This window comes from Marmota marmota, unplaced genomic scaffold (assembly GCF_001458135.2).
Source record: "Marmota marmota marmota unplaced genomic scaffold, marMar, whole genome shotgun sequence".
NCBI lineage: Eukaryota > Metazoa > Chordata > Mammalia > Rodentia > Sciuridae > Marmota > Marmota marmota.
The window spans coordinates 2,279,267-2,293,862 of NW_026000001.1; the positions used below are offsets into that span (position 1 = coordinate 2,279,267).

Below are 14,596 nucleotides of genomic sequence, written 5' to 3' on the forward strand. Positions count from 1 at the left end.
TGGGGGTAGGGGGTAGGGGGAGGGTTCTATCCTGTGGGAGAGGCTAGAACACATTTTGTTCTAGACCATGGTCTAGACCATAGAGGCTAGAACACATGGTCTAGACCATTAGAGATGCCCTACCTCCACAGCCTAGGGACCCTCAGACTGAGGCCAAACCAGAAAAACACAGTAGAGCATCACCCCTACCCTGTCCTTCTCCTCCAGGCCTCCAGGTATTAAGGAACAGGTAACAATAGTTTGAGACCATAGGAAAGGCTAGTGTGGGGAGGAGCAAGCTTAAAGGGAAGATCTTCAGCTAAGGGTGGAGCAGACATTGAGGAAAAACTTGGCACATTGGCCCTAACCATAAATGCAAAGTAATTTGAGACAAAATTAAAGTCTTTAGTGCACTGAAGGAAATCATAGTAACAATAAAACCCAAACCTAGCTTAGCTGCTGACTAGATTGATTCATCTGGACTCCTAGGAAAAAAGGTGGATCCATTCCTGTATAAATGCTGTGTCCACCAGTTTCCACTCTCCTACTCGGATGTCCATCTATCAACCAAAAGTTATAAGATGAGAAGACTCCTAACAAAGTCTTGAGAGAAAGTATTAATGTACCTCAACTCAAAAATGCTAGAACTGCCAGAAAGAGAATTTCATATAAATATGATCAACATATTGAAGGCATGTGGGTAAAGTGGGCAGTATGCAAAGAGATGGGGATCTACAGACATGCTGGAAATGGAAAACAGTAGCACAAATGAAGAATGCCCTGAGCTTTTTGATAAACTTTGACATAACTGAGGAGAAAATCAGCACGGGATATCAGAAATGATCCATAATGAAATACAAAGAGACAAAAAAGACAGTGACTGAGCAAGCCCAAAAGTAATGACATGGCATCAGGAACAAATACAAAATACAGCAAGTTCTAATATGTTCTGATGAACCAGGACTCCTTGGAGAAATGGCTGTGACTAGGGCAGGAAACATACAAGATGAGTCTGGAACATCCTATAGCCACAGAAGATAAGGAAGTACTTAGACACACACACACACACAATGATATAAATGTTTGAATAAAATAAATGAGAAGAAGAGATAAATCTCTCTCTCATAGAAGATTTCCAAATAGGTTTTGTAGGTACTCCATCCTCAGGAGTTAGAATGTAACTTCCAACTCTGTGAAGTGTGGGTTGCATATAGTAACTTCTTTCAAGAGAGTGCAATATGGAAAAGAAGAATAAAAAGTACTTTCTCATTAGAGAAACCTGACAGATCAGTTGACTGCACATAATGTCATGTTGGCAGTGTGTGTCCCGGGTAGTGTGCACTGAAGATAGCACTTTACCTTGTGGTCTTCCTCTCAAAGACCTCAACCATCAGAAACTACCAGAACATCCTAATGGGGAGACATTCTGCAGACTACCTGACCAGCTGTGAAAGTAATCAAAAAGCAAGAGGCTGTCAGACCCAAGAAGAGGTGAAGGAGACATATAACTTAAGATGGTATCCTTGGTGGGATTCTGGAATAGAGAAAAGACATTAGGGAAAACTTAAGAAAATCTGAATAAAGTATGGGTTTTATGTATCAATATTGATTTGTGAATTGTGATAAATATACAATACTAATGTAAGGTGTTAATATGGAAAATTGGGTGTGGGTTGTGTGGGAACTGTACTGTTAATACTTTTTATGTATAGGTAAAATTATTCTAATAGAAGTTGATGGAACATTTAGACAGAAAAATCTTAAGAGTACAGAAGACTTGGAAGACACTAGCAATCAACTCAGGCTGATTGACACCTAGAATAATCTTTCTGCAAGAGCAGAGTGCACATTCTTTTCAAGTCATATGGAACTTTCACCAAGTGTCTTAGTTAGCTTGGGCTGCTGTAACAAATTACCATAGCCTGGAGGGTTTACCAGACCTTTCTCAGGTCTGGAGGCTAAGAAGCTCAAGATCAAGACACTGATTTTTAACTCTTAAATTTATTATTTCTTTGTTTTGTGTTTAATTTGTTCTTTTTTGTTCTTTGGGTTTTGTTTTTTTGAAGGGCAGCCCACTCTTGTTTCTCTTCAGGAGGGCCCCACCTTTATGACCTGATTACCTCCCTAAAGCCCCTTCCTCATACCTTCATCCTGGAAGTTAGAATTTCAACATAAGAATTTTGAGGAGACACAAGCATTCAGTTGATAATGTGGATATAGGCCAGTTTTCAGCTATGAGACAAATTTGAAATAATAAAAATCATGCAATATACATATCTAGATCATAATGCACTTAAAGTATGAATCAATATAAAACTGATTTCTGAATTAACGTCAAATATTTAGAAATTAAAGAACACACTGCTAAATAACAAATGTCATAGAAGAAAGAAGAAGAAGAAAATATTATCAGATACTTGATATGGAAACAAAACATGCCAGAGTGTGTAGTATACAGTAAAAGCAATAGAGGGAACTTTACAACATTAAGTGATTGTATTAGATAAAAAGGAAGAATGTCAGTAATTAAGTTCTCTCCTTAAAGAGACTAAATGATAAGCTGGATGTAGTGGTGCACACTTGTAAATCCCTGCAACTCAGGAGGTTGAGGCAGGAATAATGCAAGTTTGAGGCCAGCCTCAGCAACTTGGAGACACTGCCTTCAAAAAAGTACTGGGAATGTATCTCAGTGGTATAGAACCCCTGGGTTCAATCCTTAGTACCCCCTTCAAAAAACAAAACCCTAAAGAACAAATTAAACACAGAACAAAGAAATAATAAATTTAAGAGTAAAAATCAGTGAACTTATAACTTAGTGAGATCCTGTCTTCAGATAAAAAGTAAAAGGGCTAGAGATGGAGCTTTTAGTGATAGAGCATCCCTGAATTTGATCCCCAGCTCTGTGGGCTAGAGAGAGAGTGGGGGGTGGGTAATTCTAGAAGTAAGAAGAGAAAAATCCATGAAACCAAAAGCTGGTTCTTTGAAAAGATCAATGATAAACCTTTAACTAGCTTGAGTAAGAAAAAAATTAAAAAGATACAAATTAAAAAAGAAAAACAAAAAACCACAACAGTACGAAAGAGGGCCGCCAACTGTTCCTATCGACATTAAAAGAATAACAACAAATAAATGTCAATTTAGGGAAAGAAGTAATTTAACTTCTTTAAACAAATGCCAAAGATCATTTTTGTGTTGCACATTATGTAAAAATTAACTCAAAATGGATGGTACAACTAAACAATGATCCTAAAATTATAAAAGTTCCATGAGGAAACAGAAGGAAATCCCTACAGTCAGACAGACTTTTCTTACATGTATCACCAAAAAAGAAGTAGGTGGTATTAATAGTCCCATATCCGTTAGAAACTGAATTCATTTTTCAAACCTTCAACAAAAAATTTCCTACTCAACTAGAAAGGCTCCATTGATGAGTTCTACCAAAGATGTAAGGATTTCACCAGAATGTAGAAGAGGGAACACTTTCCAACTCAGGTTATAAAGACAGCACCACTCTGAAGCTCAACAAAAACAATATAGGAAAGAAAAGTGTACAACAAGATTCCACAAGAGCTTAGATGCAGAATTCCTCAAGAAATACCAGCAAGTCAAATCTAACAGTCTAACAATGTATTGGAAGTATGATACTCAAGATCAGTGTATCTTGGGAATGCACGGTTCTTGTGTCCTTCAAACATCAACAAACTAATAAAACTGATAAAGCCCTTCTATGAGAACTCCATTGGTAGCCTTTGTGGGGGGTGGGGACTGGGGATTGAACTCAGGGGCACTTGACCACTGAGCCACATCCCCAGCTCTATTTTGTATTAGAGATAGGGTTTCACTAATTTGTTTATTAGCACCTTGCTGTTGCTGAGGCTCGCATTGAACTCGGTCCTCCTGTCATAATATGGATTATGAGAAGTCATAATCCATATCCTGGGCCACTGTGATTACAGGCGTGTGCCACCGCGCCTGGCTTAATGGTCAGAGACTGAAACGCTTTTCCTCCAAATTGGGAGCCAGAGCCAGGATACTCACTGCTGGGATGTCTGCTCAGCTGCTTACAGGAGACCCTAGCCAGTGTGGAAGGCCAGAGAGGAAACTCATCCAGATTGGAAGAGACAATGTAAAACTGTCACAGGTGTTGTCTTTGTAAAAATCCTGAAGAATGTCCCAAACCCAAACAAAATCCTCTTAGATCTTTTTTTATTTTTAATATTTGTTTTTAGTTGTAGTTAGACACAATACCTTTATTTTTAAAATTTATTCATTCATTCATTCATTCATTCATTTTTATGTGGTGCTGAGGATCCCGGTGCCTCACACATGCTAGGAGAGCTCTCTTCCACTGAGCCACAACCCCAGCCCCCAAAATCCTCTTAGATCTAATAAGTATATTTAACAAGATTGCAGAATACAAAAGTCAATATTAAAAATGTACTTTTATTTCTGGTTACTAGCAGTGAATAATTGGAATGTGAAATTTCAAAAATATAGACCCAGACAAAATGTACATTTAGTTTAATGCTGAAAATGGCAACATTGATGAAATCAAAGCTGACATAAATAGAAATACTATGTTCATGTATTAAAGCATTCAGTGTTTGTTAAGGTGCCAGTTCTCCCCAAACATACTTGAAGATTTGTTGCCGTTTCAATCCAAATCTAAATGAGGACTTTTTAAATTCAAGCTGATTTTAAAATTTATATGGAGATCCAAAGCAAATACAATAGACACAAAACAATGTTGCAAGAGAAAGACAACATTGGAAGACTTATGCTCTGTGGCTTCAGGGATTATCATGAAGCTAGGATCTGGTGGTAAAAGAATAGACACACAGACTACTGAAACAGAACCTAGAGTGCAGAGGGAGACCTGCACAGGTGGGATTTGTGACAGGTGTGGAGGTAGTTCAATGAAGAAAAGGTAGCATCTTCAAGAGATGTTCATAGAACTATTGGATGTCCATGTGCAAAAAGGTTGGACCTCTGTAGGTTCCTTATGGATTATGAAGAATGAACTTAAAGTGGATTCTGGAACTAAACATTAATACTAAAACTATAAAAGTTCCAGAAGAAAAGGGAGGGGAGGGGCCCTGGGGATAAGAATGATAGGGTGATAATGTCTGATTCATTCTACATGACCTGTGTTACTCAACATCACATACAACCAGACAAATGAGAAGTCATCATCCATTTATGTATGATGGGTCAAGATGCATCCTACTATCATATATAACTAATTGGAGCAACAGCAACAATAGAAAAAGTTTTAAGAAAAGTTGGGCTGGAGGTACAGCTTAGTGGTAGGGCTCATTAGGCACACACAGGGCCCTGGGTTCATTCCCCAGCATTAAAAAAAAAAAAAACCAAAGAAAAACATTAATAACAGTCTACTTTAAAAAAAAAAAAAAAGTGATTCTACTCTTTGGAAAGCAAGACAGGTTGCCAGAAAATATTTACAGAGTAGATGTGTGAGAAAGAACTTACATCTAGAACAATAAAAAACCATATAGAGTGTGTGTGTCTTTAATAACAAGAAAACAACCAAATTTTAAGGTCAGAAGAATTGAGCAGAGCCAGTTTCTGTGGTGCATATGCCTATGTAATCCAGAGATTCAGGAGACTAAGGCAGGAGGATCACAAGTTCAAGACCAGCCCCAGCAATTTAGCAAAATCCTCTCCCCAAAGAAAAGGACTGAGAATGTAACTCAGTGGTAGAACATCCCTGGATTTAATCCCCAGTTCCCCCATCAAAAGATAAAAAAGACGTGAATAGAGAGCTAAAGAATAAAAGGCATCGCTGGAGTCATGGCCTGTGGTAGATTGTTTGCCTGGCATGTGTGAGGCCTGGGTTCAATCCTCAGCACCACATATAAACAAACAAAAGATCCATTGACAACTAAAAATTGAAAAAAAATAAAAGATATATATATATATATATAGAGAGGTGTGTGTGTCTGTGTATACATACACAAACACGCACGCACGCACGTAAATAAATACATGAAAATTGATCAACATCCTTTGTCATTTATGAGATCCAAGTTAAAACACATTGAGATACCATGCATACCCTTTGAAGAAGGTATGTTTCCTGTGGCTGTAAACAAATGCCCTCACACTTTGTGGCTTTTAACAACAATAATTTATTCTGTCACAGTTCTGATTGCCAGAAGTCAAGATTGGGTTGAGCAGGGATGCATTACCTGGTGGTGCTGAGAGAGACCATTCCTTGCCTCTCCCATCTTCTAGTGACTCTTGGTACTGCTTGGCCTCTGGTCACTGCCTACCTTCGTATTGCCTTCTCTTCTAGAAGGACGCTTGGGATGACATTTAATCCCCCTGCAAAATCTAGTACTCTCTTCTCAACAGCCTCCATTGATCACCTCTTCAAAGGCCCTTTTCTACTAAGGTGGTGTTCACAGGCTCTGACAACTAAAATGTGGATATTCCACTTCAGGAGCCATCTTGCAGCCCTTTGCGGCTAAAATAGCCATTGGAAGGAAGTGGACAGTGCTCGATGCTGGTAACACTGTGGAGCAGCTGAAGTCTCACACCTCATTGTTGGGCCTGCAGAGAGTGATACAGCCAGTTTGTAAAAATATTTCCCATTTCCTGTAGACAGATATATTGCAGTACGTCACCCAAGTACCTACTCCACATTAAAAATGAACCATTGTTACAATGGAAAGTCCCCAGGAGACTAGCCTAAATGTTGTAAGAGCACTGTAGACACTGACTATAATAGCATGCAGGTCAGGGCTGGTACATAAATTAATGCTCAATATTTACTAATTGGATGAATAAAACTTATATGAATGATTAAGGAATAGTGTGTAGCTTAATGTTTCTTTTATGTAAATAAGGAGAGGACAGTTGTTCTAGAAATATGGCTAAGAAAATGGAACGAAAGCAAACATACCTGTTCCTGTTATTCTATACAAAAGTAAATTTAGAAGAAAAAATTATTCACAGAATTATGGGGTTATAAAGGACTTTTGGACATCACCCTAGGTAGAAACTATAATGAAAGCCATATTTGGTTATATAAATTACTAAGACTCTTACATGTTAAAAAATAACTATAGGGGCTGGGGATGTGGCTCAAGCGGTAGCGCACTCGCCTGGCATGCGTGCGGCCCGGGTTCGATCCTCAGCACCACATACAAACAAAGATGTTGTGTCTGCCAAATACTAAAAAATAAATATTAAAATTCTTTAAAAAAAATAACTATAATAAAAATCAGAGGGCGTCTCTGTTCCCCCTTTCCTAGTAGTTCAGGTTCAGAAGCTGTTCTATGTGGCTCTCTGGCTGAGAATTGCTGTCCAGGGACTCTTTTCCCACATCAGTAGCAATAGCAGATCCACATGGGGTGCTGGCTCTGTACTCGGCAGTGCTCTCAGCCCTTGGGTTCTCATGCTTCTCATAGCAGTCCTGGGAGAGATGTTCTAGTGTGATTCCATTGTCCACATTACACAAAATAACTGGTAAGTGAAGAGGTGAACTTGGCCACAGGCCGCCTTGCAGCAGCGGTGGCATTGTTAACCTGCTGTTTTCACTGTTATGGAGTCGGCACGCCATGTTCAGGTCTACCCTTTTGTTTGAACTTCACACTCCCATTTTCATTTACTCCTGCTGTCTTCCCTCCTCTCCTGGAACTCTGTCCTTGGACCACCAGGGGGTGCATCCCTGCTCAACCCAATCTTGACTTCTGGCAATTTAGTTAAACTAGTTGGGATTTTGGAGTTAATTCCAGAGGGTCATAATGACTGTCAATTCATTATTTTTTCCACGTAAAAGAGCAATTTTAATCTTTTAAGTAGTTCACAGAGTTGATGACCCAAGCAAGTACAGGTCTGTTTGTTAACAAACATCTCAAACTAGTGGGCAATATGATGTCCCCTATATTTCAGGGATCTGATTGCTGTTTGCTTTCCAGATTTTCTTGTCACTTAATGACAAAGCTATCAATGTAAGTCTTAGGAGTTACAAGGTTTAGGAGAATGTGGAGAAATCACATCTCTCATTAGATCAGTAGCCCTTTTTGTGTTTCAGGTCACATTGGCTGATCCTCAACAAAGTTTTAATATACCCTCTTTCATTTTACTGCACTTTCTAGCTTACTATCCCTTCTGCTTGTAGCCAGAGACATTGATGTCATCATTATCATGTAATTATGTAGTCATTAAGTGTTTGCCTACATGGGTATAGGGAGCACCTTAAAGGATCTATCCTGAAATTGTAATAACTAAAGAAACCTTGCTTTGTTTCAAGATTTGAAGGCCATATAGAGATCTGCCCACCAGGCATGAGTCATTCAGCTTGTTCAGTCAACAAGAGTGTTCTAGAAGCCATCAGAGGAAGACTTAGATCTTTTCATGAACTCCTGCTTGAGCCACCCAAGGTAGGTGATCCGTCCAAAGCATGGCTGGCTAGCCAGCAGTTGGGTCATTGCAGAGTGTGCTCCCTGGGAGTCACAGGACGGGCTGTGATCAGCACATGCAAGATAGGTTCAAAGATGTGTTGCCAGTCCTTCTGCTCCCACACTCATTTTTAATTGGCTTTTACTATATAGATTGTCTAAATTGGTGATTGAAATAGAAATTGAACTGAATACTTGTCTGCTTAGGAAACTCAGATTTTTGTTCTGTCTATAAATTCTTGGATCCTTATGTTCCAATAAAATAAGCGATTTTCTTCTTATAGCATGTTCTTTTCACATCCTGAGGTAAAGTTAAATTTTCAGGCTCTGATCTTAGAAATTGCATTTTCTTGTGAATAGTGGAGACAGTTGGGAACAAATGAACTTGTTTAAGAAATAGTGGGTTGAAGTTTCAGTGCGCGGCATGGAAAGCATGGGACCCGGGTGTGAAGTTTTCAGGAGGGACCATGTGTGTGCGAGTCTAAGAGTGTGGACAAGTCAACCTGCAAAGGAGGACATCAGCGGTATGTGTGTGGCGTTCTAAAATACCCAGTGGAGAACTTTGGTAGGGTATCAGCAGGCCAAGTGATGTCCCTCCTGTCCACACTGTGCCTCTTGGAGTGGGCCACTGATTTAGATTAGGGTAAGAAGCGTTTACTTCTGAAGTCAGATAAAGTATTCTGTCTTGTGAGAGTCCTGCTTCTGCACTAGTTCTCCCACATTCCTCCTTCCTTTTGCCCTGTATGTTTGGATCCACTATACTGTACAGTGTGTATCTCCACGGCTGTCTTTTATGTGGGTTATTGCAATTTTAAGATACTGGTTTCTCGGTTCTATATAACATGATTTCGGTTTAACTATTTGGGGAAAGGGGAAGCACAGAATAGGTGTGTCCATACTCTCTAGTCCAGCATCTGGATTGTCTCTTCAGATGTTCTCTAGTGCTGTCATTGAAAATTAGGAGTTTCCCCTTGGCACTTAGACTTTGTGGAATCCTGCTGGGCCATTTCAGCCATTGCAGCCACCGCAGCACATCTGCATTCAGCCTGTGTTGGGTGTAGACCATAGTGTGGGCACTCACTCACTCTTGTGGAAAGAGCTTCTATTGGTGCTTAATAGTCAGTGGCATCCCTCAAGTCAGTCCTAGGAACAAGAAAAGGAAAGTAAAGAAAGAAGAGGGTTTAGGAGAGGAGAACGTACAAAGGGAAGATGGAGGCAGGGGAAGGAGCAGAGAGAAGAGGTATGTGGTGAAGGACCTGGCCTGTTTCCTAGGTGGCCCCTAGCTTCTCCCTAGGTGGACAAGTAGGCAGCATTTGATGGTTCTTGGCCTTCAAATTCAAGACTGAGGTGCATTGTGTTGCAGCTTCTCTGTTACTTCAGGACTGAGCAGCTGACCTGATTTTGTTAAACCATGAGGAGTGTGAGCAGGCCTTGGGGTTTTGCTTTCGTCATTGCTGTGAGCACACAGTGCTAGGCAATGGCTCCGCCCACTATCTCACACGTTAGGCAAAGGCTCCACCACTGACTTGCACTCAGTCACAATGAAGCTTTGTTAGTTAACCTTACAATTCCCTCTGGAGAAGGGAGTGAGACATCTACTGGTCTTGTTGATGGACCTTCAGAAGGGGCATTGTGGCTGCCAAGAGTGCCATTTGTCACTCTTCTCATCAGACTTCTAACATTCTGCTTCTGTCTTTTTTTTTTTTTTTTTGGAGTTGTAGATGGAAAGCATGCCTTTATTTTATTTGTTTGTTTTTGTGTGGTGCTAAGGATCAAATCCAAGGCCTCATGCATGCTAGGCAAGCACTCTGCCACTGATCTACAGCTCCAGCCCCCATTGCTTCTGTCTTTAGTAATTTCAAACTATAGAAATCTCCTTGATGGACAAAGACAAGTTTAGGTTAGTCATGTTTCAGGTTTATGACACAGAGGCATGTATTTTATCATGGATTTGATACAGGCTAAGGACTATGTTCCAAAAGACTTGTAAACTCTTTTTAGTTTCTTAGATTTCTGGTCTGAATTTGAAATATTCTAGTTTTGTTTTTGTTTGTTCTGTATGTTTTCTGCCCATGACAGATTGGAATATTGGTAGGGGTACACTTGATTTTTTAGAAATTTATAGTTCAGGGCTGGGGATGTGGCTCAAGCGGTAGGGCGCTCGCCTGGCATGTGTGCTAGGCATGCGTGAGAGTTCGATCCTCAGCACCACATACAAACAAAGGTGTTGTATCCGCTGAAAACTAAAAAGAAAATAAATATTAAAAAAAAAAAATCTCTCTCTCTTTAAAAAAAAAAAAAGAAAAAGAAATTTATAGTTCAGGGAAATTGCCTGATTATTTCATCATCTGTTAAAGCTATGAACAGTGGCTTATTTTCTCCTAAGCATAGAATTTAGTTTAAATTGATTGTAGGGTTAACTGTGTGTGTCTCAGCATGTAGACCTTTTGCTCTTTTTTTTTTTTTTTTTCTTTAACTGAATTTGATTGGAAACCTTTTCTTCCTCAGAAAAGTGTGATGAAGACTACCTGGGGTGTACTGGATCCTCCCGTGGGGAACACTCGGCTGAATGTGATTAGGTTGATATCTAGCCTGCTGCAAACCAATACCAGCAGTATAAATGGGGACCTTATGGAACTGAACAGCATTGGAGTCATATTGGTAAGATTCTTCCTCACAGAGATTTGAATTGCCCTTGATGTTCATGAATCTATAACTCAGCATTACAAATTGACAGTATATATCAATGACTTTCTAAGTCTTATAAAAAATTTTGGATGTTGCTGATTGTTGAAGAGTCACTTATTGTTGCTGTGTGAAGAACTGTATGATACAGCCTTCCAAAGATGACTAGGCCCTCCCCAGCAGCCTGGTCTCATGCAAATCATGCCTGCCAATTGTAGCACTGGTTTCTGTTCAAAATTTGCAAAAGGATGAGCCTTCATCTCCTTTACATTGGGGTATATCTCATGGATCCAAGGCCATAAGGTCTTTTAGCTTGAGATAATTGTTAATCTCCTCTGAGACAGCTATTAATCTGCTCATCAGTGGAAAGGAGGAGGAAAACCTCAGGAGTGATCTGGGCTTCCCAGGCCATGGTTTGAGCTTAGAATGCACAGCCCAGCTCCAGAGCCTGTGTTTGTTCTGTCCATTCTGCCACCCACACACAGTGCAGGAGTCATGAGGGTTAACACTTAGCAGGTTTCATAAGGTATCTGGTCATAGCATACATTTAGCAGATTTGGGGGGATGTTCCAAATGAGATATTTGCTCACTACAAGATTGGCGTTATAACATGTACCTTATACTTTCATATGCTACCAGGTATAAAAGCTCCTGAATATGAGGGAGTTATCTGTTTTTCAGATCATACCCAGAGAGGGCATACCTTCCGTGGGTACTGAGTGGTAAGGCCAAGGCTGAAGTCACCCAGTGGCAATCCAATACATACCATCAACCATGCCACTGTACTTCCTAGGGCCACTGAGATGTTTTCGAAACTGATTAAGTGACATATTACAATAGAACACAAAGTCTTCTGGATGTGTCACTAAGCCTATGTTTTCATATTGAAATAGTTAAATTCAATTATATTGTAAATACATTTTGTGCTTATAGAAATTGTCTTTTCTTCTGTGATATTTTTGCCTTTTCCAATACTAACATCAAGGGTAATTTGGAAAACCCTTTTGCTTTTGGGAAGGTCACATGCTGCCACCTCTCATAGTTTTGCTACAGTTCTGGGAGTTATTATACTTGACATGGTGTGATGCACAAAAGCACCAATAAATACTTGTTGGATCAAAATGAAATTCTTATAAATCTCTCTGAAAATTTTCTGAACTTATGTCTGCATTAGTTGCTTTGAATACAAAGTACTTAATTCTCTGAGAAATTTATTACTATCTTTTCTTCATATGCTTATTGTTGAATTGTGTTAGATTCCATGCAAATTTTGGCATGTTGCATGAACAAATACACTGTTTATGCTATTGAGTAGCATCTCAAACCACTTGAAAACAAATGTGTCCTATTCCTAGTAATTGGACCAAGGAGCACCGTTTTTCCTTTAATAAATCACTGTTCTGAATCAAAGAGGTTGTTTAAACATTGTGGTAACTAAAGAAAACACTGTTTTTTCTTCTTTTGTAGGACATGTTCTTCAAATATACTTGGAATAACTTCTTGCATACACAAGTGGAAATTTGTATTGCACTGATTCTTGCAAGTCCTTTTGAAAACACAGAAGATGGCACAATTACTGATCAGGACTCCACTGGTGACAATTTGTTATTGAAACACGTGAGCTTATTTGGTTTTCTTTAACTTCCACTGTTTTCTCCTTATTGCAGTATAGCACTTTAGTATGTAACATATTGAGATTTAAGAACAGATTTTATTTAGATTTCACTGTCATGTGTTCATTCACTTCTAATAAATGATGAAAAGTCATTAGATGAACTTTTAAAGAAAAAATATCTAAGTTGGCCTGTTTTTTTGGTAAATTTGAGTTTTTAAAATATATCTTTTGGATGCTAGGTGCAGTGGTGCACACCTGTAATCCCAATGGCTTAAGAGGCTGAAGCAGGAGGATCACAAGTTCAAAGCCAGCTTCAGCAACTTAATGAGACCCTGTCTCAAAATATTATTAATTAAAGGGCTAGCGATATGGCTCAGTGGTTAAATGTCCCCGGATTCAATCCCTGGTGCCATAATCAATCAATCAATAAAATATTATATATTTAGTTATATTTTAATATTTAACATGTGTGTGTGTGTGTGTGTGTGTGTGTGTGTGTTTTATATCCCTTCATCCATCCATTATCCATCCTTTGGAGATTAAAAAAAAAAAATAGAAATGTAAATACTTCAGAGAACTTCTAAATTCTTGGCATTGAGAGTTTGGTTTCTGGGGCTGGGACTGTGGCTCAGCCATAGTGCACTTACCTGGCATGTGTGAGGCAATGGGTTTGATTCTCAGCACCACATATAAATAAATAAGATGAAGGTGTATCAACAACTAAAAATATATATATACTTTTTTAAAAAAAAAGAGTTTGGTTTCTGATGCTGAACACAGGCCTGAAAGTTTGGCAAGGCAAGTTCTGTGATGTTGAGTGAGAATTTTCTTGAGGTCTCTGCTCTGTAAAATATATGGTGATTTTACTGGTTAGTCTCAGATTTCTTCTGAAGTTCTGTGGTTTCATGAAGGTTTCTAGCTCATCCTTGGGTTACTCTCAAACCTGGAAGATAGGAAAGACTAGCTGGAAATAGCCAAGTACTGGGCAGCTGGAGCACCATCTGAATGAAGCTGGCCTTGCACATCCACTGATGAGCTCACAGTAGCTGACATTGACGTGCAAGCTTTTGATAAGACATGCCTGTTTTTAATATCTGTACGATAACTTCTGTACACATGGAGTTAGTGTAGCTCAAATTTTAAAAGTACACATATTGGTTTAGATTCTGAGTTAAAAACCATACTTCTAATTTCATTTTAATTTTGGTCAGGCTCTGTATTTTTGACCGAATTTTCCCAGCTACCATATCTTGTGTTTGCCTTAGGTCACAGGGTTTGCTCACTTGGGACAGCCCCATGGCAGTGTGTTTCCCAGTACACACTCTTGGGGGCATGGGTCCTGTTGATTCCTGCAGTATTCTGAGGGTCTGAGGCAAACTTGTCCCCTGGTTGTATGTGCGTTGGCCAGTTACCTGTAAAACTTGCTGCCCATGCACACACCCCTGTTCTGTCCAGCTAGTGATCTATTTTACTGTAAAGTAAATGCTAACTAGAATATTCTTTTTCTTTCTTTCTTTTTTTTTTTTTTTTTTTTTTAGCTCTTCCAAAAATGCCAATTAATAGAACGAATACTTGAAGCCTGGGAAATGAATGAGAAGAAACAGTAAGTAAATTTTTTTCAGAAAGGATTGTTTGGTTTAGAATTTGAAGGACCCCCCCTCCCCATACACACACCCTGCCCTCCTTAAAGAAAGATGAAATAACTTACATTTGTAACAGATAACATATTTTTTTATTCCCCCACTCCTGCCCCCTTCTCCTCCTCCTTAGTAGAAATGTTTGTGTTGCCTTTGGAACCCCTAGGCCTTTTTGGAAGTCTATTTTTTTTTTTTTTTTTCTAGAATAACGTTTGGAATTGAATGATGAATGAGTCATGAAGTCAAGTCCTTCT

The 14,596-nt window shown here is 39.2% G+C and overlaps 1 protein-coding gene across 38 annotated transcripts in view; it reads left to right on the plus strand.

Annotated features, from left to right (window-relative positions):
- The window catches only part of Ppp6r3 (protein phosphatase 6 regulatory subunit 3), a 142,836-nt gene that overhangs the window by 73,163 nt on the left and 55,077 nt on the right, over positions 1-14,596 (plus strand). For 37 of the 38 annotated variants that reach the window (XR_007349304.1, XR_007349305.1, XR_007349306.1 and 34 more), the window contains 4 exons: positions 8,258-8,387; positions 10,914-11,066; positions 12,558-12,707; positions 14,244-14,308. Coding sequence is in view for 35 of the 38 variants with exons in the window: in XM_048807788.1 (XP_048663745.1) it covers positions 8,258-8,387; positions 10,914-11,066; positions 12,558-12,707; positions 14,244-14,308 (498 nt within the window). In the remaining 3 variants the exon portion in view is untranslated. Of the gene's footprint in view, positions 1-4,090; positions 4,125-8,257; positions 8,388-10,913; positions 11,067-12,557; positions 12,708-14,243; positions 14,309-14,596 lie in introns of those variants that run through there. The other variant, XM_048807811.1, reaches the window with a different exon arrangement.